The 24296-nt window shown below is 41.8% G+C and overlaps 1 protein-coding gene across 1 annotated transcript in view; it reads right to left on the minus strand.

Moving 5' to 3' along the window:
• Positions 1–1160: 1160 nt before the first annotated feature.
• The window catches only part of OTUD3 (OTU deubiquitinase 3), a 28857-nt gene continuing 5721 nt past the window's right edge, over positions 1161–24296 (minus strand). Inside the window, exons 2-8 of the mRNA XM_044769858.2 lie at positions 22600–22748; positions 18410–18522; positions 15697–15819; positions 9145–9276; positions 8583–8679; positions 7260–7444; positions 1161–6260 (exon numbers count right to left, since the gene is read on the minus strand). Coding sequence (XP_044625793.1) covers positions 6087–6260; positions 7260–7444; positions 8583–8679; positions 9145–9276; positions 15697–15819; positions 18410–18522; positions 22600–22748 — 973 coding nt within the window. The 3' untranslated portion in view covers positions 1161–6086. The remainder of the gene's footprint in view (positions 6261–7259; positions 7445–8582; positions 8680–9144; positions 9277–15696; positions 15820–18409; positions 18523–22599; positions 22749–24296) is intronic.

The raw sequence follows: 24296 nt of genomic DNA on the forward strand, positions 1-24296 counted from the left end.
GACATGAAACAGCCACTTTCCCCGTTATGGTATTTCAATCTTTAGCTCATAAATTGTCACTCCCTCAGAGTGAGCAATGCTATAGCCTTAGAGGAAAATAGAAATAATAAACCATGTGTTCTCTAATTATTCCCTACCTGGCCTGAGAACATTTCTGTCCTTACAGAGGCATCCAACCTCACAGACAGAGCCTCACAGGTCCTCTAGACCCAGGCAGGAAGCCCCTCAAATACCACCCGACTTACCAGTGGCCCCTTGGCCTGGCCCCCGCTGAACCACTGTGGAGATGGCACTAAGGAGCCAGGAGTTCCCAGCGGCGGGGAGGTGCGCCTAAATCGGGGCATCACTTTAGTCCTGGCAGATCCTTCAGAAGGACTCAGCTGGGCTAACAGGGATCAGAATGGGTGCCTCATGGGCTCAGGAACTGGAGAGTGTGTGCACCCAGAGGTCCTCAGTAGTGGACCAGGGTAAAAATCACACAAGGATTCTTTTCTTTCATCCAGGGTATACCAGATACCTTTTGTATCAAGGTACTGTGGAGCCAACTAAAAGCTGCCTGATAAGTATGAGTTAGAACCAGAGAGAGTGGGAGTCTCCAGGCCGAACTCACAAGGACACAGCGAGGCCTGGTGCGACGGCCCAGAGGCCGGTGGGGGCTGGCCCTACTGCACGCGCTGAGCGGGTCTCCTCCCTCTGGTTTCCAGTGGCCACCCTCCTCCTCCTCTTCGGAGGACCTGTTCTAGCTGAGTCCATGCTCCCATCACTTCTGTCCCCGTGTGTCTGGGGGACTGTGCCCCCTCCTAGAATGGGGTCAAACCAACCTTCGGAGTTCTGGAGAAACCCCAAGCTGGCAGCCAACAGACAGCTGCTCCATATTCAGACAACTTCGAATTGTCAGAGATGTTCTCAGACATTAAACAGAGATCTTCAGCGCTCAGTCCTCTGGATGGCTCTGCCTGTGTGTGGTGGCTGTGCTCGCCCGTGCTAAAGCTACAAGCAGCGGTTTTAAGCTCAGCGAGATTCCAAACAATTAAACAATGGATCGACATTCACACCTCTTCCACGCACAGGTCTCCCAGGAGGATGCTTCCCGGCATGCTCTCTCAGACTCGTGCGTGCAAACAGTGGTCGGAGAGTGACAAAAACCACCCGAAACTCTGTCTTTAAACTAGAATTTATTGTCATACAAAACTCCATTTCATAGATAAAGTGGCACATCTTTGCAGCTTCTATTGCACCAAGTATTGAAGGTTAAAAACACAAAAAAAGAAACATTTGGTTTTGAAAACACTGCAAATAGCCAAGTACAGTACTTTGGTAAATAAAAAACAAAATGGTTCAGATCAACACACTCTGTGGAAAGAAACACGCTAGAGGAAATGACCTACGGACATCAACGACGGCCACATTTCTCCCCATCGAGCTCCACAGATAAGGCAAGACTTGCTAAGTCTATGGATCATGAGCCCATGGAGGTCTGAAATATCTCCAGACTGAAGCTAGAACAAGTATAGTGCAATTAGAAAAAAAAAAAGAGAAGGTTCCTGAGCCTGTGAAGGCCCCTATGTTCTCCACAGCCACACCTGCCCTCCTTCATAAAGGCGGCTGACGCCCACCAGCACTTGTACATCAGCAAGAGGAACACATAGGTTTCAAGTCCAACTCCTGGCTCTTTTCTTCTTCCCACTGAGCTCAGTGCTGGTGGAGGATGCTGGAAGGGCAGCCAGGGAGGCCAAGGGCCCTTTCCACTATGGAAAATGAAAAGTGAGAGTGAGAAGATATGAGGAGCCCCACACCAGCATTCCCCAAGTTTTGGTCGAAGGACCTGCCAGGGGATCAAATCACAGGCTAAGGTCTCTGAATGAGCTCAAATGATTGTCATGGACGGCTGGCAACAGCAACCTGCTGGAGGCTGACATGCAAAGGACTAGGGGCAGACCACAGAAGTTTCATACAGTGATCATTACACTCCATGACCGTCAGCACAGTGAATGGAAGTTCTGTATCACTGGTATGTCCTGCTTCCAATAAAGACACCACGCAGAAGCTCCTGCTTTTACAGAAATATACTCTTTACTGGTATCAGCCCCTTCTCAAGTAACTTGGCAAGGATGCTAAGCATTTTAATCAAGCTACAAAGTCATCCTAATTAGGATAGAGAGACTCCGGAAAGTAATCCCTTGGAAGAAATGGTTAAGAGCCTGAGGGTTTCACAGGGACTGGACCTTGGGACACAACAGGGCCAGGCAGTACACAAGGCCCAGCTCTTCCCCAGGGCCAGGCTCTGCGGCACATGTTTCAAGTTCCACATTGCACAAGTGCTTTCAGACTGGGGCTCGCTATCTCCACTCCAAGCCAGTTATCCACATCCCCCTCTAATCTGTGACGGCAGAAGATGTGTTATCATTTAAATATGCCATCTAGATCCTCTACGATACCAGTGGAAAAACACAATTTGCTTCAGTCAGGAACACACACCTTGCAAAAAGAGCCATCATTAAATCACCTCAGAACAACTGCTGGAAGGCCCCAGAGTTTTAGCAGCACCTGTTCTGAAAGCTGAGATGGACAGCGAACAATGAGGCCAGCAGGACAGAAAGATGGCATGAGACTCCGAGTCTAACGGTTTGCCACAGACAGACAGAGCCTGGAGGTAAAAAGGTGAAGAGCTATGCATCTACCCAAAACGGGAGTCGGGGAGGGCCACAGATGTGACACACTGAAACCGAGACGCTCCATTCCCAGCCCGCCCACCAGGACGCCGCAGGTCAGGGTGACTTGGGCAGCTCTGACTAGGAATCCCAGCTTCCTTTAACCGACTGCATACTCAAGGTGAACGTTCCACAGAGGTAAACGGACAGCATTCTCTGTTGACCCAGTAAAACCCAGGCAGAGTGTGTAGTTTCTCAGAACGAGAGAAAGTGCACATTGTCGACAGGGACTCACTGCGAGTACAGGTCAAGGCCAAAGTCCACGTGATACCTACCTACTTAACATGTGAGCAACCCCCACTTAACACGGCCCCTCCCACCTCACACAGTGAAAGCTCCCCAGGGACGCGGGGCAGGGCATTATAAATTTCCGACACAAATGTTCCCTCCGAGTCCAGCTCGAGCTGCCCCACAGGGAGAGCCCACTTCGCAAGCCCTCGGAATCAAAACGGGTTTGGAAGCATTCTTACAGTTCATAAAAGAAACGAGAGACAACCTCAACTAAACTAAAATCCTTCTTTCTGCCACAATTCCTCAACCAGACTTCGCTCCTGAAAAGACATGTTCATGTTATTGAAAAATTAAATATACATACACATTCTATTCTCTAATTGGTGGCAACTATACTATTTAGAAGTTGTGATTCTACGTTGTTTTAATACATCTACCTCTCTAGTACAAAGCTGTTGCCACTAAACTTTTATTTCTTATTTGGACATTTAAAAAATCTTTTTTTAAAATCCATAAAACCTCTATATACAGTTTACGAGACTAGTAAGCAGCTAGGACCACTGCCCCAGCCCTTTCCTCCCGGCCTCACTGAAAGATACCAAGACAATCCCATGTAACACAAACCTCTAACAGCCAAGGAACAACACAGAGGGGAAGGAAGATTCGCTTCCTAACGTGGAGTCACATGAGCGCCTGCACTAGGGGACAGGCACTGACAACAGCCATCCCAGAACTAAATGCACGGGGCCCCCACTGTGGCTGCCAGTGGACTACTTTTCAAGTGCTTACCAAGGCAGCCAAGTATATGGATTCCATCTACCTCCTACTTCGCTGAGACTGAGGCAGTGAAGTCTAAACTCAACCCTACCTAGAAGACAGCACTAAAGTTGGACACATACACCCCATTTCTAATAATTAACATACTGAACACAGATCAATTGTAACTAGAAAACCATGAAATGGAAACAAAAGAAAATTACTGAAGCTATTTGATTAGTTTTTAAAACCACTATTATTTTACCCCAGAAATGCTGGTCTGTTATCAGAATTAGGTAATTTATAAATAAATGTGCCCAATATTCTTTAATAACTTTAACAACTTATAAAACTTCTAAAACCCAAAAGGGCCTAAGGCCACCTTCATTCACCAAGTAACTAAAGCAATTCTACTATTTCTGACAATGGGACTCCCTTAAGCTATTTCTGACACCTAATTCTGCTCAATTTCTGATGCACAATCTTGATCTTTCTGAGAGGATCTGGGCTGCTGCACTCTCGCGGCACAGACAGACAAGAAAGAGTGTTCCTTAGAGAAGCTCAGCCACAGGATCTGCCCAGAGCTGAAAGCCAAGAGAACAGGAGATCCTGAGGCAGTGGCCCTCACTCCTTCGGAGACAGCAAGGCAACGCGGACCCTTCCCACGTTTGGACTGACTGCTCGAGCCTCAAACTCAGAACTCTGGGATGTGCAAAGAAAAAGTGCTGCGCAGTTTCCAAATCTGCTAACTATTACAATGTACTGTACCAGGAAGAAGCCCAAAGCACCATGTCCTGGGAGCAATTCCAAGAGACTACTGATAATCCAACCACAAAAAGTCACCAATTCAAACAGACAAAAATTAAAGTACATTATCAAAACAGAAGAAAGCAAAGTGCCTGCTAATAGAGACAACCCAATGATCCAGGGCCAGCCCAGACAACGACACGTCTACAAGTCAAAACTTTTTCATAGTTTTCCCTTCACCTCAGAACTTTCATAATTTTGAAACTTGAGTGGCGGGAGAGAGAATTTGCCTTTTGATTCAGCATATATTAATCATCCACATATCAGGTCCCCAAACAGCAAAGACTGTTCCAGACTGGCCACTTCACTCAGGAGACGGCACATCCGCTAACTCGGTTTCAGGAACAACATCTCTCCACTGCCCACATCTGTCCGTTTCAGAACTGCAGAGCGGAGTCAGCCCAAGCATGTTCTCTGCCCTGTAGGTCTGACCTCAGTCATCGACAACTGTCAGATGCTGGAGAGTTTTTCCAACATCAAAATCCCAAACAGCAGCTCAAAAACAAGAAATAAACACAGCATTTTATGAGTTTTCATTTTCACAATAGTAAGAAAATTTAACAACAGACCACGTTACCTTTTACTTCTCCGAAGGCATCTTTCTAAGTCTAGGATAGTAGGGAAGAAAATAGTTACTTCACATGCGGACATGAAACACCTGAGATATTCTTCCAGACATCCTTCCCCTACAAAATCCAGTAACTCTTCAGACTCTTCCTAGGCAAAAACTCAGAAATCCCTTGCTTCCTCCCTTTGCAACTAGGCCTTCTGCTCTCCATTCTATCAGAATCCCAGAACCATGTGAGCAGTAACATACCGTCTCCTCACTGTCAAAAACAACTACCAAAAACTCAACAACACTCTCTATTTTCCAGCAAAGCCCAGGCCTAATTAACAGTCAGGCGCATTTATCACATGGCTTGAGGGCAACGGACCAACAGCACCTGCATCCTACCTGAAATAACATCAGAATCAGTAAGGAGAGGAACACAGTTGTTTAGTTTCCCCCCTGACTACAGGCCACAGCCTCATATCATATCACTTTGGGAAAACACTTTCTGAATTATTTTCTGATTAACTTGGTTTAGAAGAAAATTAAATCTAAACAGGTTCCTGAGTTGGAGATTGCTTATAAACCATCCTGTGTATCAATATCTATTTGAAAATGAAAGAGAAACTTGTCATTCTGAATTTCTAGCAACTAATCTAAACGACTTCATGAACAATTACAACAAAACTCACCACAAGTGTTAAGGAAAGCTCCAGCGTCACTTAACTCTGATGTTTAGGGGAAATAAAACCACACTTAAAAGGTTTTTCCTGACCCAACTATCCACCTCTAAAACTCGGTATTTTAATTTCAGAACATGAATGGCTTCACTGCACTTTCATAAAATAAAACACATCACTAACAAAACTTTGAACAAAAAAGAGGCAGCTTGAAGGAAATTAACTCAGAGTGCAAGCCTCCGTGTGGATTCCGCGGGCTGTGTCTCATCCCGTCGAGGACGGCCTCACTGGAAAGCCTGGTACGCAGCGGTCCATTTTCCATCCACTCCTGTGACTCCCAGAGGGCCAGAGTCAGATGTTGAGAGCAGCGAAGGTCTTCACCAAGGTGACCTGCGTGTTCGCATCTGCTTCACTTCTGTTGTCCCTATGGTTGATCCTGCTCTCCAGGGCTTTGTGACGGTGCCTCTCCTCCTGTCGTTTCTTCTTCTCTAGTCGCTGCTGCTCTTTCCTCTGTTTGTTTGTGACCTGAAAGAGAAGATAGCTGGTGAGGCGCCAGCACGGCTGACTCAGGCTGCCGCCTGCTGAAGAAAGACGTGGGGCTGACAGAGGCAAAGGGCACACGCTGCCTTTCAACAACCGCAGAGGAAACCCACCCAACTGACCAAAAATTATTTTCCATCACTGCTCAAATTTACACTTAAATTTCTATCCCCTTGCTCAGCTAGCAAACAAAATCAACTCCATTCTCCTCATAAACCAATTCAAAATGAACTGAAGAAACATTAACCCAGTCCAGCAAGAGATAACACTCAAACAGGCCAGAGGACACCTTTCTCTACATAATTTAGTGGCCCAGGGAATCCTAACACAGTCCTCAGAAGCTTCCTGCATCTTTGCCTCTGCCTGTGGCTTTTATTATATTGCATTTTGAGCTGAGAATTTCTTGGTCAAGACTTTAAAATGAACTCCAAATTCAGTAAAATGAACGGTGTCATATACTACTTGTGGGAGTCGGGGGTGGAGAGGGGAGACATACAACATTTTGGGGAAGCACTTGACAATTTACCAAAAAGCCTGGAAAAGATTCAAAGATCCATGCCCTTTAACCTGTCAATTTTTCTTCTGGGACTCCAGCCAAGAAAATAATGCAAAATACAAAGATTTGTACACAAAGTTGTTCACTGTGGATGACGGCATTAATGAGAAATAGGAGTTTAGCACGTGGACTAACCGGGAAGCACCCAGACATGCAGTAACCTCAGGCGGGCAAAGGAGACTACGTGTGCACACAGAGCACAGGGCGTTCTTCCTTCCTTTGGCGTAGGTGACCTTCCTACGCCAAACAGGACGGGCAAGGTCTTCATTCTGCTTCTTGATATACCCTCATGCACTCCCCGTATCTTCTACAGTAACTACTTATACAGACCAAAAGAAAATGACGCACTAAAATGAGCTCCAAGTTCCCACCACCACCACCACCACATTACAGCAGCAACCATGTCCCCTCCACCCCATCTTTCATACCTTTGGGAGCTGGTTTTTATTTGCTTTGTTTTCTTCACTTGGGCTGGCCCGCGCCTTATTGTTTTCAGTCCTGCCTTCATTTAAGCCCTGGTTTCCAAAGCCTCTGGTGCCACTGCCACCCTCCTCCCATAAAGGGCCATACTGTTTCAGTAGTCGGCCACTGGACTCGAGGTTCTCCTCTGCATCTTCCAAAGAAAGATATTTTATTAGAATTGCGAACCTAAGACAGTTACACAATGTGATCGTTGTTAAATGACTCCAAAAACACCTGGGTCCCTAGATCACTGTCATTTGGAAAGCAGGTTTCCTTGAGGCAAAATTCTAACACCAAGTCAATACAGCAGGCAAGATAGGGAAAAAACCACTGGTAAAATTGGGAAGAGAAATTTAAAGCAACGTGTTTACCAGCATCATCATCAGCTTCCCACCAGCAGAGTCTCTTATTAGATTAAAGCACTTTCGACCATGAATTTTTAGGGGGGGATCTTTCCTTCGCACCCAAAAACCAGAAAAGAAATAGGCTCTGAAGCTATGATGTCCAATACAGTCGCCACTGGCCACATATGGCTATTTAAATGCAAATTAATTACAGCGAAATAAAATTTAAAATTTAGTTCCTCAGTCTCACTTAGCCACATGTCAAGTACCCACCACACTGGACAGCACGGATACTGGGCAGTGCCACTTTAAAGTCACAAAGACCACACTACTTACAGTTTTCTAAGAAGGCTTAGCAAACATATAAAGAGGATGGTAAAATACCCAATCACATAGAAATCTATCATGCCAGGAACAGTATCTGGCACATAATATCTGGCAGTGCAAGTACTGAAATCATTTTAAATAAATGACAGTAAATAAAAAACAGTAAGATGTCACATCTTTCTCCCTCCAAGACACAAAATTAAACTCAGTTCAAGTAAAAAAAGTCTGAATTATCAGCAGTTGATAGGTTCTAGTAATTTAAATATTTCCATCAGAAAAATAAGGTATTTTTCTCTCCATAAATTTTGGTTATCATTTTGGTTTTATAAAGGAGTCTTAACTCTCAAAGGACAAAGTCTTCCCTGACACTCTCCACCCCTTCCCAAACTGGGTGAGGTGGCCTTTTCATGTGCTCCCCCAGCACCCTGCCCCCGACTCCATTAAGTATTGTTGTATCTGTTTACTTATCTGTCTCCACTGCCCTAGATGATAACCCGCATTCTGCTGGATGAATAAACGACAGTATAATTACTACCCGTGACTCGATTAAAAATAAATATTTGGAAAATGGCCAATACAATCATTTTGAAAGCTCATAAATATCCATCACAGACTTACTATTTCTTTTCCCCTGGTTCATCTGAAGCATGGCAATTATTGCAGATTCAATATTATAGTTTTCAGCTTCCAGGTTCTGGACTATCAAATCAAAATCCTATCCAAGAAACAAAGGAACACTTCAAGACTGGGTATATTTTTCTACCTATCACTACACTTCAACAATTTGATAAATAAAAAGATGCAATAGTGAGAACTCAGGCAAGGTTTCAAGACCCTTTCCATTTAGAAAATGTCTTAATTTTCAGTAACGTTGGTTATCTGAAATAACTATTTAAAATAAATACATTCTTTATAAAACAGCACTGATGAGAAAAAAATAAATGCACAGACTTCCTTAGGATTTTGAGCAGTATTGGGTAAAGTCTAGCAAACGAGAGGGAAATGAATAAACAGCTCTCATTAAGTCACATCGCATAACCTAATCAAACTACAAACGTCATGGACCTTTTGTGGTCCAGCAGGTGTTGGCACACTAGAGCGGAGCTACAGAACCAGCAGGTAAGCTGGGCACAGCACCGCTCGTTACAAATCATTACCACTGCAGGACAGAAACACTAACTGAACATCCAGTTGCGCTGCACACTTTCTGGACAGCATCTTCTACTTCATCTCTCAGGTCATCTTCAAAGTCCACTCCTTTTGTCTTGATCTTTTCTCTTTTATTTGATTCATCTTGATGAAGCATCTGAAACTAAAGGAATTATAAAAAGTAATAATCATGGAACTTGAGCAAACTATGTTTAGAATCCTCAACATAGGAAGACGCCCTAATCTCAAAAACATTCAAATATATGGGGAAAAGACTCTAAGAACAACCTTAAGGGAATAGCAATGACTAGGCTAAATTTGATCCAGACATTGAGATTCCAGGCCACAAGAGAAGTATTACAAAGAAAGGCCCAGAATACAATTCCATTTACAATTGCAACAAAAAGAATAAAATACCTAGGAATAAACCTAACCAAAGAGGTAAAGACCTATACACCAAAAACTACAAAACACTGTTGAAAGAAACAGAAGAAAAATATTCCATGCTCTTGGATTGGAAAAATTAACATAGTTAAAACGTCCATACTTCCTAAAACAATCTACAGGTTCAATGCAATCCCTATCAAAGTTCCAATGACATTTTTCATGGAACAAAGAATCCTAAAATTTATATGGAATAACAAAAGACCACAAATAGCCACAGTAATCCTGAGAAAAAAGAACAAAGGTGGAGGTATCATACTCCCTGATTTCAAAATATACTACAAAACTATAGTAATCAAAATAGCATGGTACTGTCACAAAAACAGACACACAGATCAATGGTAGAGAATCGGGAGCCCAGAAATAAACCCAAACATCTATGGACAGCTAATTTTCAATAAGGGAGCCAAGAGCATGCAATAGAGAAAGGAACATCTCCTCAATAAATGGTGTTAGGAAAACTGGAGAGCTACATGCAAAAGAATGAAAGTAGACCCTTATCTTACACCATACACAAAAATTAACTCAAAATGCATTAAAGATTTGAATGTAAGACCTGAAACCACGAAACTTCTAGAAGAAAACATAGTATGCTCTTCGACATCAGTCTTAGTAGCACATTTTCCACTACTGTGTCTGACCAGGCAAGGGAAATAGAAAAAATAAACAAATGGGGCTATATCAAACTAAAAAGGTTCCACACAGCAAAGGAAACCATCAACAAAACAAGACGACAACCTAACAATTGGGAGAAGATATCCGCAAACCATGTATCTGATAAGGGGTTAATATCTAAAATATATGAAGAACTCACACATTTCAACAACAAAAAAACTAACAACCCAATTAAAAAATGGGCAAAAGAGCTGAACAGACATTTCTCCAAAGAGTATATACAGATAGCCAACAGGCAGAAGAAAGGATGTTCAACATTACTAATTATTGGGGAAATCAAAATCAAAACTACAATGAGATACCACCTCACACCCATCAGAATGGCTATAATTAACAAGACAGGGAATAACAAGTGTTGGAGAGGATGTGGAGAGAAGGGAACTCTCATACACTGCTGGTGGGAGTGCAAACTCGTGCAGTCACTATGGAAAACAGTATGGAGATTCCTCAAAAAATTAAGAATAGAACTACCATACAATCTAGCTATTCCACTGCTAGGTATTTATCCAAAGAACATGAATGCATAAAGATATATGCTCCCCCTATGTTCGTTGCAGCATTACTCACAATAGCCAAGACTTGGAAGCAACCTAGGTGCCCATTAAGGGAAGAATGCATAAAGAAGATGTGGTGTACATACACAATGGACTACTACTCAGCCATAAAAAAGGATGAAACCTGGCCATTTGTGACAATGTGGATGGACCTTGAGGATAATGTATTATCCTAAATGAGAAAGTCAAATACCATATGATCTCACGAATAAATAGAAGATAAGAGCAACAACAAACAAACACATAGAGACAGAGATTGGATTGGTGGTTACCATGGGGAAGGGGGGAGGGAGGAGGGTGAAAGGGGTGTTCAGGCACACGTGTGTGGTGATGGATTGTAATTAGTCTTTGGGTGGTGAACATGTGTAATCTACACAGAAATTGAAATATAATGATGCACATCTGAAATTTATATAATGTTATAAACCAATATTACTGCAATAAAAAAAAAAGATTCCTTCTAGCTCTAATAAACATCCTGAGATTTTTTTAGTCACCAAAAAAGAAAAAAGAAAGAAAGTCCCAAGATACGGGATAAACTATTCAGCAAGAATGGCATTAGAACTACAGTTTCTAGATACCAAGATTTTGGGAGTGACTGCTAACTCGTGCAGCACACATCTGTCTCAAGTGATTTCCAGAGCTGTGAGCTTAATGACAGCAGAGATCCTCTACACTAGCACCCGCCAAGCTTTTGCAGCAGGACAACTCATCTTGAAGAAACATACATACGCTTCTCATCTGGTTCGCCAGGCTCCATTTGATCATCAGCAACCTTCAGTGCGAAGCTCCTGTGCCAATGGACAGGCACAGGTGAGCAGGACTCATTTAACCTCGTGTGCACACCACCACACTCACGGGAACCTGTCAATCCAAATTCTAAAACCACAAAGAGCAGTTCACTTGGCGTCCATGAGGCCTTTACAAGCCAAGCCTAAAGCAGAAAAGGTAAAATCATCCCTCTGGCTGCTCAGGTGCCTTCTCCCTCTGCTTCCTATTAACGCAGGGAGATGGTAAACGCGCAAGGACACTTCTATTTTTTGCATGTAAAAGTGTAAGTGGAATCCAGTAATGTGTAGTATATTCCTTAAAATGCTAATAAAAAGCAACCTATTATAAAATAATACCCTGACAGTTTGGCAATGTGAACCAAGAGTCTTTGAAATTTATCCAAAGGAAATGTGTCAAGCATAGAAAAGATTCATGTAAAAGTGCACATCACAGTGCTATCCAAGTGGTGAAGGACTGGGAACATGCTAAAGCTTCCAGAGTGTGGGGAGCGTTAAACAACCACGGTAAATCCGTAGAATGATGCTTCATTCCCATTAAAGTGAGGAACACAATAAAGATTTTCACTACTACTGTTATTATTTAACAAGGTTTTGGAGGTAACAGCTAATGCAATTAACCAAAAAGAAAAAAACGAAGTATAAAATTGAAAAGGTGGGGCCGGCCCCAGGGCCGAGTGGTTGGGTTTGCACGCTCTGCTTCGGCGGCCTTCGGTGGCCCAGGGTTTCACCGGTTTAGATCCTGGGCGCGGACATGGCACTGCTCATCAGGCCACACTGAGGCAGCGTCCCACATAGCACAACTAGAAGGACCCACAACTAAAATATACAACTATGTACTGGGGGGATTTGGGGAGAAAAAGCAGGGAAAAAAAAAAAGATTAGCAACAGTTGTTGGCTCAGGCGCCAATCTCTAAAAAAATAACATTGACAAGGAAGGAGAAAAGTTATCACTATTTGCAGATGATATAATTCTATACCCAAAAAACAGAGTCAACTAAAACACTACGACAAACAAGAAGAATTCTGGCAAATCACGTATCTATAAGAATCTGGTATCCAGGATATACAAAAAACTCTTACAACTCACCAACAAAAGCACAAATACCCCAGTTAAAACATGGGCAAAGGACTTGAATAGACACCTCTCCAAAGATATACAAATGGCCAACAAGCACATGAAAAGATGCTCAACATCATTAGTCATTAGGGAAACGCAAATCAAAACCATGAGACACCACTTCGTACCTAGTAGGATGGCCATAATTTTAAAAGGGAAGAAAGAAAAACAGTATTGGTGAGGATGTGGAGAAAGTGGAATCCTCAACAGATTGCTGCTGGGAATGTAAAACAGTGCAGCTACTGTGGAAAACAGTGTGGCAGTTCCTCAAACAGTTAAACAAATAATTACCATATGAGCCAGCAATTCTATTCCTAGGTATATACCCGAAAGAGTGAAACAGGTACTCAAATACTATACACAAATATTCACAGCAGCACTCTTCATAATAGCCAAAACGTGGAAACAACCCAAATGCCCATCAACAGATGAATGATAAACGAAACGTGGGATAGCCATACAATGGAATATTATTCAGCCTTAAAAAAGAACCAAGTACTCAGATATGCTGCAACACGAACGAACCTTGAAAACATTACGCTAAGTGAAAGCCAGACACAAAAGGCCACAGACTGTATGATTCCATTTCTATAAAATGCCTAGAATAGGTCAATCCATACAGACAGAAAGTAGACTGGTCATGGCTGGAGGAGAAAGGAAAGGGGGAGTGAGTGCTTATTGGGCACGAGGTTTCCTTTTGGGACGATGAAAACGTTTTGGAACTGGATGGAAGAAGTGGCTGCACAGCTTTGGGTTCGGCAGTACTCAGGGCCACTGAATTGTACACTTTAAAACGGTTAATTTTATGTTATGTGAATTTTACCTCCATTAAAAAAAGAATTCTGTAGGATAGCTGGTACACACATAATTAACATTTTGTTAACAACTCTCATACATACAGCTAGATAACAAGCTGGGAAATGTAAAGGGAAAAGATCCTTTCCTCACAATAGGATCAAGAAACACAAACATCTAAGAATAAACTCAGCAAAAAATGGGAAAGACCTACATGAAGAAAACGCTCCTCCAGATCACCAAAAAAGTTGATTAAACAAATAAAAAAGCTTATCAGGTTCTTGGCTAGGAAGATTCAACATCATAAAGATGTCAATTTTTCCTTAAGTTAATCTATTAATTTAATGAGATCCCAATAAAAACAAATATCAACAGAACTTCTTTTTAACTAGACATTCTAACATTCATATATCAAACAAAAAAAGAATATACAGGAAAGTATAAAAAAAGTAATGAGTGAAAAATTCTACCAGATTTTAAAATAGACGCTTACTTAATTAACATAATGAACACATTAACACATGAACAGAAACCAGTGAAGCAAAATCAATGTCTAGAAATAGAACCACACGCATATGGGAATTTAGTGTATGAAAAAAGGTGGCATTTTGAATCAGTAGAGAAAAGCTGTATAATTAATAAATGTTTTGAGTACAACTAGGTAACCACAAGGAAAAATACAGAGTTGGATCCAAACCCTCATACCTTTATATGAATATAAATTCCAAATAGAGACAAGATTTCATTTTCTTTAAAAAAAATGAAACCATAAAAGTGCTAAAATAAACGATGGGAGAATTCTTTCTAACCTCAAGAGTGGGAAAGGCCTTCCTAATTATGACCCCAAACCCCAAAGACGTAAGAAAGCTTGATAAATTTAACCACATAAAAATCTAAAATTCCTTCAGAGCACAGAATAAAAACACAAATAATAGGCTGTGAAAAAATATTTGCAACTCATACCACAGACAGAGGTTAATAATTTCCCTAATACATGGTCTCCTAAAAATCACTAAGAAAACTTAATAGAAAAAAAATAGGCAAAGAAAATGAATACAGCTCACAAAAAAGGAAATAAAAATAAGTCAAACGCAGGAAAAGATGCATAAAGGCACTAGTAAGAGAAATACAAATTAAAACTACGTTAACAATTTTTCCCCTAACATCGAAAAAGATTAGAAAATCTGACAGCACGCTGAGCTGGCAAAGGTGCAGGCAGTGACATATATTTCGAGTAGCGGTGTAGACTGGGAAAAACTCTCTAAAGAGCAATTTGGCAACACCTGTCAAAATCATACAGGCAGTAAGGCCCTTCTAGGAACTGCTGCCACAGGTACACTCACACGTGTGTGAAAAGACGCAGAGATACAGCAACACACGCTGTTTGTAAAAGCAAAACTTCGAAAGCCCCTAAAGGTCCCCAGAAGGGACTGGTCACACACAGCCTAATGCGTCCATACAACACAAGACCATGCAGCCATTTGAAGAGGTGCGCGAAGTTCCTTCCGGACTGCTACAAATTAAACTCCACGACATGTTCAATCTGACAAGCACAGGGCAGAACAGCATGTGCAGGATGCTACGAGTGGGGGTAGGGAGAGTGTAAAACAGCAAAAGTGGAATACATGCACAAACGCACACATTTGCTTGCTATGTAAAATATCTCTAGGAGATTTTATGATATACTGATGACAATGGTCACATCCAGGAAGGGAAACAAGGTTGGGAGAGTGACTTCACTTTATTTTTTTAAATTACAAAGAAAGCACATAATAATGCGAGAAAAGGCTTTTCAAATAACGTTACTTGATAAAAGCAGGAAACAAAGCTATATAAATACCAAAGCAATAACAAAAATTCTGTCCAGGTAGTTGACTTTGTGGACTTTTCATTTTCTTTATTTTTTCTATAGTTTCCAAACTTTAGATACAAAGCATGGAGTAATTTTAAAACAAAAAAGAAATTTAAAATTTTTATATAAATTATATTCATGTAATCATAGCTATCAGCTATTAGGGAAAGCAAAAGAATGACAAGAAATTTTATCCGTCACTCTCACCTGAGCTAAAAACAGTAAACAATCACGCCACAGATTCTTAAAGGCACCTTTCCATAAAACGTTACTAGTTTTCAGCTCCAGGGCATTTGGCACTTGCCCTGGTTCCTCCAGGGCTGAGAGCACAGAAGAAACCAGAGGCCACACTCACATCGGTCTGGAGATGTGCAGGTGCTTCTGAGTTGTCGTTGATCCTCCGCACACTGTCATAGTGCTCTCCATACCGATAGGCAATGTGTAACTCCCGCACGTTGCTTTTGTCTGTACCACGGATCTGCAGGCAAGAGAAGGAGAGATGCCAGTGAGGACTTGGACGCTGTCAACTTTGTCCGAGAAATGCCCAGGAAGCCCCGTCAACAGGCTCTACACAGACACAGACTGGGAATATGACTGGGGCGTGCCAGAGGGCTGGGCTGGAAGACAAGGTGTCTGAGAAGCAGCCGCTGCAACAAGAGCCATGGTGCCGCACCCTGGGCACTGGGTCCTGTGTTCTTAGCTTCTGCGTTAATTTGCAGGAAAAAATAAAGGAAAGGCGTTTTTTCTTTAAAAAAAAACTGCTTAGGCAAGTTCTGAATTATCTTTCTCCCACCCATGTATGCACAATTCTTTGTGCTTACTAATATGTAACGATATGGAAATAAATCCATTTGAAAACACATATTCAAAAACGAGGGGCAGATTTACAGTGAAGTTTTATAATGAAAACTTACAATGAACTTAAATGAGCTTAAGCTTCAGGGGCGCTAGTACCTTTCAGCCCCTCAAACGCACAGGCCCCTTCCAAGAGGCAAAGCCCAGGGCCAGATGCAGGTTTGTTGGGCTTGAAACTCAAACAATCATGGAGCCCTCTTTGAGAAAAAGAACACAAAATTACCATTATAATATTGCTAGACTGCCTCCCAAGACCTCGAAAGGAGGCCATAAAAATGAGGGCCCTGACAGCTGTGCTCCACAGTAAACCTACCTCTGCTGTTAAAAGAAAACAGCATTCTCCATCAACCACCTACTGAGAAGCATGAACCACAAACTCAAAATCTCCCACTTTAATCAATTTCAAAACAAAATTATACGTAGTCTCGCAGTACTACTGCTTTTTACAACCCTGGAGGCATTACTCACAAGGCATTCTACGTGAACAGTGCCCCTGGAGCACAACCCTCCAGGAATGGGGCTCCACAGTCCTGCAACACAGCAGCCCTAAGCTCCAGCCTGCATCTACTCCCAAAAGACCGCTACCTCCACGAAACACGAACGTAATTCCGAATCTGTCCCTTAGAAAGCCCGGGAACTATCTATCTATTTGTTAAAACCCCAAAACATCAGTACCTCCTTCTTGTTTTTATTGAAAGTCATAGGTGGTAAGATACAACTATTAATTTAAACAATATCTGTGGTCTAAAAACACAGCAAAAGTCAATGGAACAAACAGGAACCACACAGGTCTAGAAGTGAGAACCGTGTAAGTTTTCCCCAGGTAGAATATCTGGGTCTCAAAGTGCAGAGAGTCCGGTTTTGACATACAAAATAGAGATGGCATCACCACTTAGCTCCCAGGAAGGGTACTGGAAAAGGAAACTAGCTGATTAGACTCTGAATGACAGAATCCCTAAAGCTCTTACATGTTTAAGTAATAATCATCTACACACACATTATGAATAGGAAAAAATAACTGGAACAACTGTCACCATATGGTTAACTGCGATGTTCATAGCAAGGGAGATTAGAGAGGACTTGCACTTTCTATGTTACACGTCTGTATTGTTCACAGAAGCATATATTCTATTTCCAACCAGGAAAAAAATGTAGGTTTCACTATCTCCACGTTGTGAGTATAAGCCTACTCATTATTCACGAAAACGCTCTTACCCATGACAGTAGCAACCAATGCAGTTTCAATTCTCAAACTTTCTAAGATGCTTCATTGGGGTGAGGGGAGATGGGGAAGATCCAGGGGACAGTTCCATTACAAAGTAAATACGTTTAGGTTAAAAACATACTTTCAGTGTTTAGCTAACCATGAAAGAGAATACTACAGAAAAGTATTTGAAAAAAAAAATTTTAACTATGCAGAATTATCTTCCACAACTACCTAGATAATTAATAAACTAAAAAAAAAGTTATCGATGGAGGAAAAGGCAGGCTATGATTACTAAGCTGGCATCGAGTATTTTCCTTCAAGAATAGGGTCAGTATGCTGCATATTCAAATGATTTTGATGACTTCTGGTAAAAAGTGAAAATTTAACGACAAAAATTTGGGACAGTGAAGGAGGTAACCACTATTCTTGGCTCAGTGCCCACCGATGGAAAGAAAAAGCCTCACTAAAAATATGATAGCTCTCCCCAGCGTCACTGCACCCAATAACATGGCCCCAAAGAACACCACGCACAGATATTGTTTCCCTCCTGCTCACTGTGCCCTGTAAGGGAAAATTCAACAGGTTATAGTGAATTTGGTCTTTGTTTCCCTCCACCTAAAAAACACATATGAACACCAAGGGAACAGTGCATACTTCAAACTGGAATTGTATGCACTAATCTTTTAAATTCTCACTCAGATATTTTTACAGAATTACCTAAAATATTTCCAGATTAGGCTCTCTGCCTCCAAATTATCCAACTAACTGACTGTTGAATAATATTTCTGGCCCTTTAAAGGTTTCTGTATTATACTTCAGACTCCATTTGTACACAGTGCAGGGTTGAATTCCAAGCCCCCATAAGCTTCCGGTCTTTGGTTAGGCTTGTAGTCCTAGTTACTGTGTTAGAGTTCAATATCACAGGTCAAGCCCCATCATCTTAGGACATCCCCAAAGATAGTTTACAAACAAGAGCTTGAGAGAAATTCTTGAATAAGTGACCTACCTGCCACAAAGGGGCGTTAAGTTGATGAATCACCACATTCAATTGATGATTTCTTGCAAAGGCGACAATTGCATCATTGCCAGCAAATGTACCAGACTTTGCCAAACTGGCCACTGCAAGGAAATGGGAGAGAGAGTGAAATGAAGTCTTTACAATGGAAAAATCCAAATGCAAAAAGCAAATGCAAAAATTAGTATTTATTTTGTTCCAAATAATGAGAACTGAGGGCATACATTTGAAAAGTCCATTAGCTTTGTCAGAGTCTAGGAATTTAGCTGGGTGAACAGTACATAGACTGCTACTCAGAATTATTAATGAAGGATTAATAAATCCATCATTAATAAAGGATTCATTTATTTACTCTTTCAATAAATATTTACTGAATGCTTCCTAAATGACTAACTCTATAAAAGACACTGGAAATGTAACAATAACCACAGTAATCATAATAGTGTGCATTAATGAACGCTTATGTGTCAAGCACTGCTCTACTCACTTCTCACAGATTATCACTTTTAATCTTCAAAATAACATCTTGAAAGAGGTATTATGCACACCATCTTACAGATGAGTAAACAGAGGTACAGAGCAGTTTATAACTGTGCCCAAGGTCACAGAGCCAGTACACAGCAGAGCTGCGATTTCATCCCAGGCAACCTGGCTCCCAGAATGGCTCGTGGCCACTCCATTAGACTGCCAGTCAGTCTGTCCTCAAGGAGTTTACAACTGGTGGGGGACAAATGACAAGAAAACAGACACAAGTGCTGCAGGAAAGGAATGTGGAGTAAAGAATTTGGCCTTGCTCAAAGAGAGGTCTGGCCTTTGTCGCTGCTCCTCAGAGATAATCTCAAAACTCTTGGAATTTCCCAAGTGACAGCAGTGTCTTCGTTATTCGTGGTGGGCCTCTCAGCCAGACCTGACAGTTCACGCTAATGAGGTGACTCCTGGTGGGTCTCTCTGGCCCTCTGCTGTCGGAAGGACTAGGGGGCTGCAGGGCCAGAGACTGAGTTCAACCACTCAGGCGACCAATTCATAACATCTACATTATGAAGCCCCAATAAAAACTTCAGACACTGAAGTTCAGCTAAGCTTCCTTGTGTACTGTCTAACTCTTCCCAGACTCCACCTTTTCGTTTATTTTGATCTGTATCCTTTCCTTGTAATCAACTATAACTGTGAGCATAACAGCCTTCAGTGAGTTCTCTGAGTCCTTCTAGCAAATTAGCAAACCTGAGAGTGGCTTTGGGAAACCCCAAATTTACAGTTGGTGTAAGAAGTGAGGGAGTCTTGTAGAAGACTGGTGCCCTCCAACCTTACACTTTGGCTGACTCCAGGTCAGGAACATAAGGCAGTTTGGTAGAGGGGAGGGGAGGTAAGGTGTATCAGATAAACTTGAGCTGAAACAACTAAGCTGATTCCCAAAGGACAAGTAGGAACAGCCAGATAGAAGAGGAATAAATGACCTTCCAAGCAGAGGTGAGAGAGAGAGAGAGAAGGCTGAGCTTGTGGACTAAACAGTGCGGCAGGAACTCAGAATCCTGAGATGGCAGGGTGGGGGAGCAAGAAAACGTAGTGGGAAATGACCAGAGATGAGGATAGAGAAATAAGACAATCACAGATCACAAAGGGCTAGAGTTTGAACTTTATCCTGAGGTCAATGGGGAGCTGCCAACAGGTTTCAGATAGGGGAACAGAGTATTAGACGTGCGTTTACATTCACCACTCTGGCTGCAACATGGAAAACAAACTGAACGGGTCAAGAGGCAATGCGGTCAGTCCAAAGAATATGCAAGAAATCTAGGCAAACCGCCACAGAGGCCTGATTTTACAAGGTGGTAGCAGTGAAAGAAAAAATATTGAAGTAGAAGCGACGACACTTAATGAATGCCTGGGTTTGAGGCGGCCTTAAGAACATTCAGCTTTCTGATCTGGATATCTGTATAGTTGGGGGGAAAGAGGTTGCTGATTCTCCAAAGCCACAGTCTAAAGGAAAAGAATAATCCTAAAAGACAGCCAGATGCACAGGTAATCAGGTCCCGAAGAGTTAAGTGAGCCATTCATTTATTCATTCAACAAACATCATTGCCTACAATGTGCCAGGCATTGCCGTGTTGGGGAACAGCCATAGGCCCTGTGCTCAAGAATCTCAGTGTAACAAGGCAGACAGGGACTAAAAACACATAACTCTAAGAATGATAAATGTGGTAAGTCTAGCCTTCCACTGACACACAAAGAGAATGTGCCGCCTTCTAGGATTCTTTTCACTTCTGCTATGGCAGTCAGCGCCACTTCTCCTTCTGTGATGCTCCACTTCTCACGTAGCACCAACCAACCATCAGGAGTGCACAGAGACGTTTCAAGAAAGCACCTTCCCATAGTACCTCTAAAGTGACTGGCACACTGGCGACTGATGGGTGAGCTCCTTGTCCTGCCATACCCCCAGATCTGCCACAAGACTGTCAGTGAAGATGTTCAAAGCGGAATTTCACGTCACCAACTAAAAACTTACTTCATCCAGAATCATATTTTAATGATTTACATAGCACTAAACTAGAAAACTTGCCTCATATACCCACATTTAATTTGTGAACTGCTGACCGTCTGGTAAACTGTGTCTATCCACTAGACAGAAAGTGATCCAGGAGGAGGGACCATCAGAACTCAGGGACTCGTATAAAGTACTCATGGAGAGTTCTGCTGCTGTGTCTCTTCTGCTGCTGAGGCCTAATGAATGAGTTCTTTCACAGTGAGGAATGAGAAAGGCTCTGGGATCACTGATAGATCCCCTCCCAAACGTCTTCCTCCTGCTGCCCCCTATTTTGCTCACAGCACAGTCACACAACGCATCATCACAGTTCAGTCAACGACAGACCGCATATACGACGGTGGTCCCATAAGATTAGTACCATACAGCCTAGGTGTGTGGTAGGCTATGCCATCTAGGTGTGTGTAAGTGCCCTCTATGATGTTCACACAACAACAAAATCACCTAACAACACATTTCTCAGAACCTATCCCCATCGTTAAGTGACGCATGACTGTACAGCCACCTAGCCTTTCCCCGAACAGAAACTTCAGAATCACCTTTGTCTCCTCACTCTCCCCTCCTCCCCACCTTCAACGAGTCCTGTCAATTATACTGCCAAACTGTGTCCTGGGCTGGACCCTATTCATTATCCCTAGTAGCTGCCTTGGTGGAGAACATCTCATTCTTTCATATGGCCAATGTGGAGAGCCTTCTAACTCGGCTCCCTTCTCAGTCTCTCTCCCCATGCGTTCTTGACAGTTTCCAGAGTTAGCTCTCTAAAACACAGGAAATAGTCTCTTTCCTGATAACAGACAGATAAGACTGTGAGCCCTGTGATGAAAATGCTATTGCAAAACATAAATGTATCAGCACCTAGCATAGTAGATCCTCAGTGAATATTTGTCAATATTAAAGTTTAAAAGCTCATCTATATTTTCTTACTAGATTTGTGCCTATTAAGAAACTAATTAAAATCACTAACTGACTAACCTCAAAGAAAACAGGTTGTGTTTGGGTTTTTGATGAGAAATTAAAATGACTCTATTGATCTGATTACAAAAGTAATACATGGTCATTTAAAATCAGAAAAATCTGCAGAAGATAATTTAAATACTCAAGGTCCCACTATCCCCAGAGGGTTAATACTTATTAAGAGCTTATTTAACTTGTGTTACTTAATTTAATCTTCATTTAAAAACCCTGTGAAATATGTGCTCTTACTATTTCCCCTTTATAGAAGAAGTTTAAAGAGAATGAGTGGTTTCTGAAAAATAAGTGGAGACAAGAATTAACCACCATAAAATGTTAGTATCATTCCAAAATTTCCCTACTGTGCTTCTGTGTGTGTCTACCTTTTAAATATAGGACCAGCCTATATACACTATTTCATAGCCTGCTTTTCCTCCCACTAAATAAGAAGTCATGAATAGCTTTTCAGATCAATTAACATTACCAACTTTATTAAGGGCATACACATCTAAACCTATTGATTCCTAAGTGCCTAGCATGCTGCCTATTACAGAGCAAGCAAATAAATATTGTTGAATAAATGAATGCCATAATTTGTGTAATCAAACCCCTGGCTGGGAGAGTAGGGGTTCTGATGGATTTAATTACCCAATGCATTCCTCCTGGAGGATCCAGTGTTCCACGGTGAACCTACCATGTTTCTCAAAAGGAATGTCATCTTCTACAAAGGGCTCAAAATCTTCCCGCTGCTGTATCATGTAGTCCACGGTCTCTTGTCGGTGCTTGAGATGATTTCGTGAGTGTCCCTCCAACTGATCACCAAGAGCTCTGAACAGGCAATTGCTATCAAAACAAAAATGTTGGTCAAGACCATTTAAAAGTGAACTTAGTTCATACAAAACAATGATGCTTCACGCTAGGCCCTCCACGGGAAATCTTTCACAGAGCAGACAGAAAGTCTGCACTTTTCCAGTCCAGAATTCTTCCCAGACACTTAGGGGAGAGCACTAGGGCAGATGTCCAAGCACATCACCTTCACGAGAGCAATAAACAAGGATCCTACCTCCCACTTACCAGCTGGCTGACTCAGAAAGTTATTAAACTTCCCTGGGCCTCAGCTGCCTCAACAAGTGAAGCTGTGACACGTTATCCACCGGAACACAGGGTCCAGACCTTATAGGCCATTGCACACCTAAGGGCTATGATTTCCAGATTCCCTTCCAAAATGATAAATCTATCTCCTGCCTCTTTTCTGAAACAAGTTTCACTATAGCTGCCCAGCTAACTAATCATTCATGTAACAAACAATACCCAAAAGAGAGCAATTTGTCAAGCTCCCAATACAAACAACTGAACTCGACATACAGTTTGAGTCCTAAGAACACAGTGGAGAAGGCCATGAGAAGGAGGGCACTTGGACAACATGGAGTGATACTTGCAATGACACTTCCCCTCCTTGGCTCCTAACCTCTCACCCAGGGAACCACAATGCTATTTTTACTCCTGCCAAATGAAACACCATTTTTTGTTTTGTTTCTAAAATTAAATACTGGCAATAAAATTTAAGAGTTATCTTTACTTTCAAACCCCTCAAAAGCTTCTAAAAATCCAAACTATATCACAGACACAGAACCCAGATACACAGAGAACGAAACATACAAACACAGTCTGGTATCAGTATCCTTAAACCAAGGAAATACGCCATTCTGAAGGCAAACAGTAGCCCAGTTTCACAGCAAACTGTTTGCTCTTCCACATGAAAATCTGATACTCTAATTCCAAAATATAAACTCATCACTTCCAGAAAGACTTCAGACCTAAATGTGTAGGAGAAAGAGGTTTTTTGTTTTTCAACTGAGAAAAGTGAGTTTTCAACAGGAATTTATAGAGAGGCAGGAAGCTCTCCAAACATACAAAGATTTACACTTTTTTTTTTTTGCAGGGGCAAGGAAGAATTTAAAGATTAATTTTCTATAAACTAGAAACTAAGAAGCTTTGCCTCAATCTGGGGCAAGATTCTAGAAGGGATTGGAATATAGCAGTTCTATACACTAGACTGAGATGTCTGTTGCTAAAATCTAACAATGGCAGTCTTTTTTTCAACCACAGGAAAAAAAGTCAGCTAAAAGATAAAGCATTCTCAATTTTTCTCTCAAACTTTTCTTAAGCCTTTTGCATCTGCCACCACTAGTCTATTCTTTAATCTAGTTTAAGGGGAGGTGTGGTTTAGCCCAAAATTATGTATTTAGTTATTTTACATTTAATATATCAAAACTCAGGGTGTTTTACAGAAAGTACCATGCTTTCTAAAAAACTTGTAGTAACACGGGCAAATGCTCTCTATACAAGCCAAAAACTGATAGAAAACTGTGTACACTGCATGAGCTCAAC

Source organism: Equus asinus, chromosome 5, assembly GCF_041296235.1.
Source record: "Equus asinus isolate D_3611 breed Donkey chromosome 5, EquAss-T2T_v2, whole genome shotgun sequence".
Lineage (NCBI taxonomy): Eukaryota > Metazoa > Chordata > Mammalia > Perissodactyla > Equidae > Equus > Equus asinus.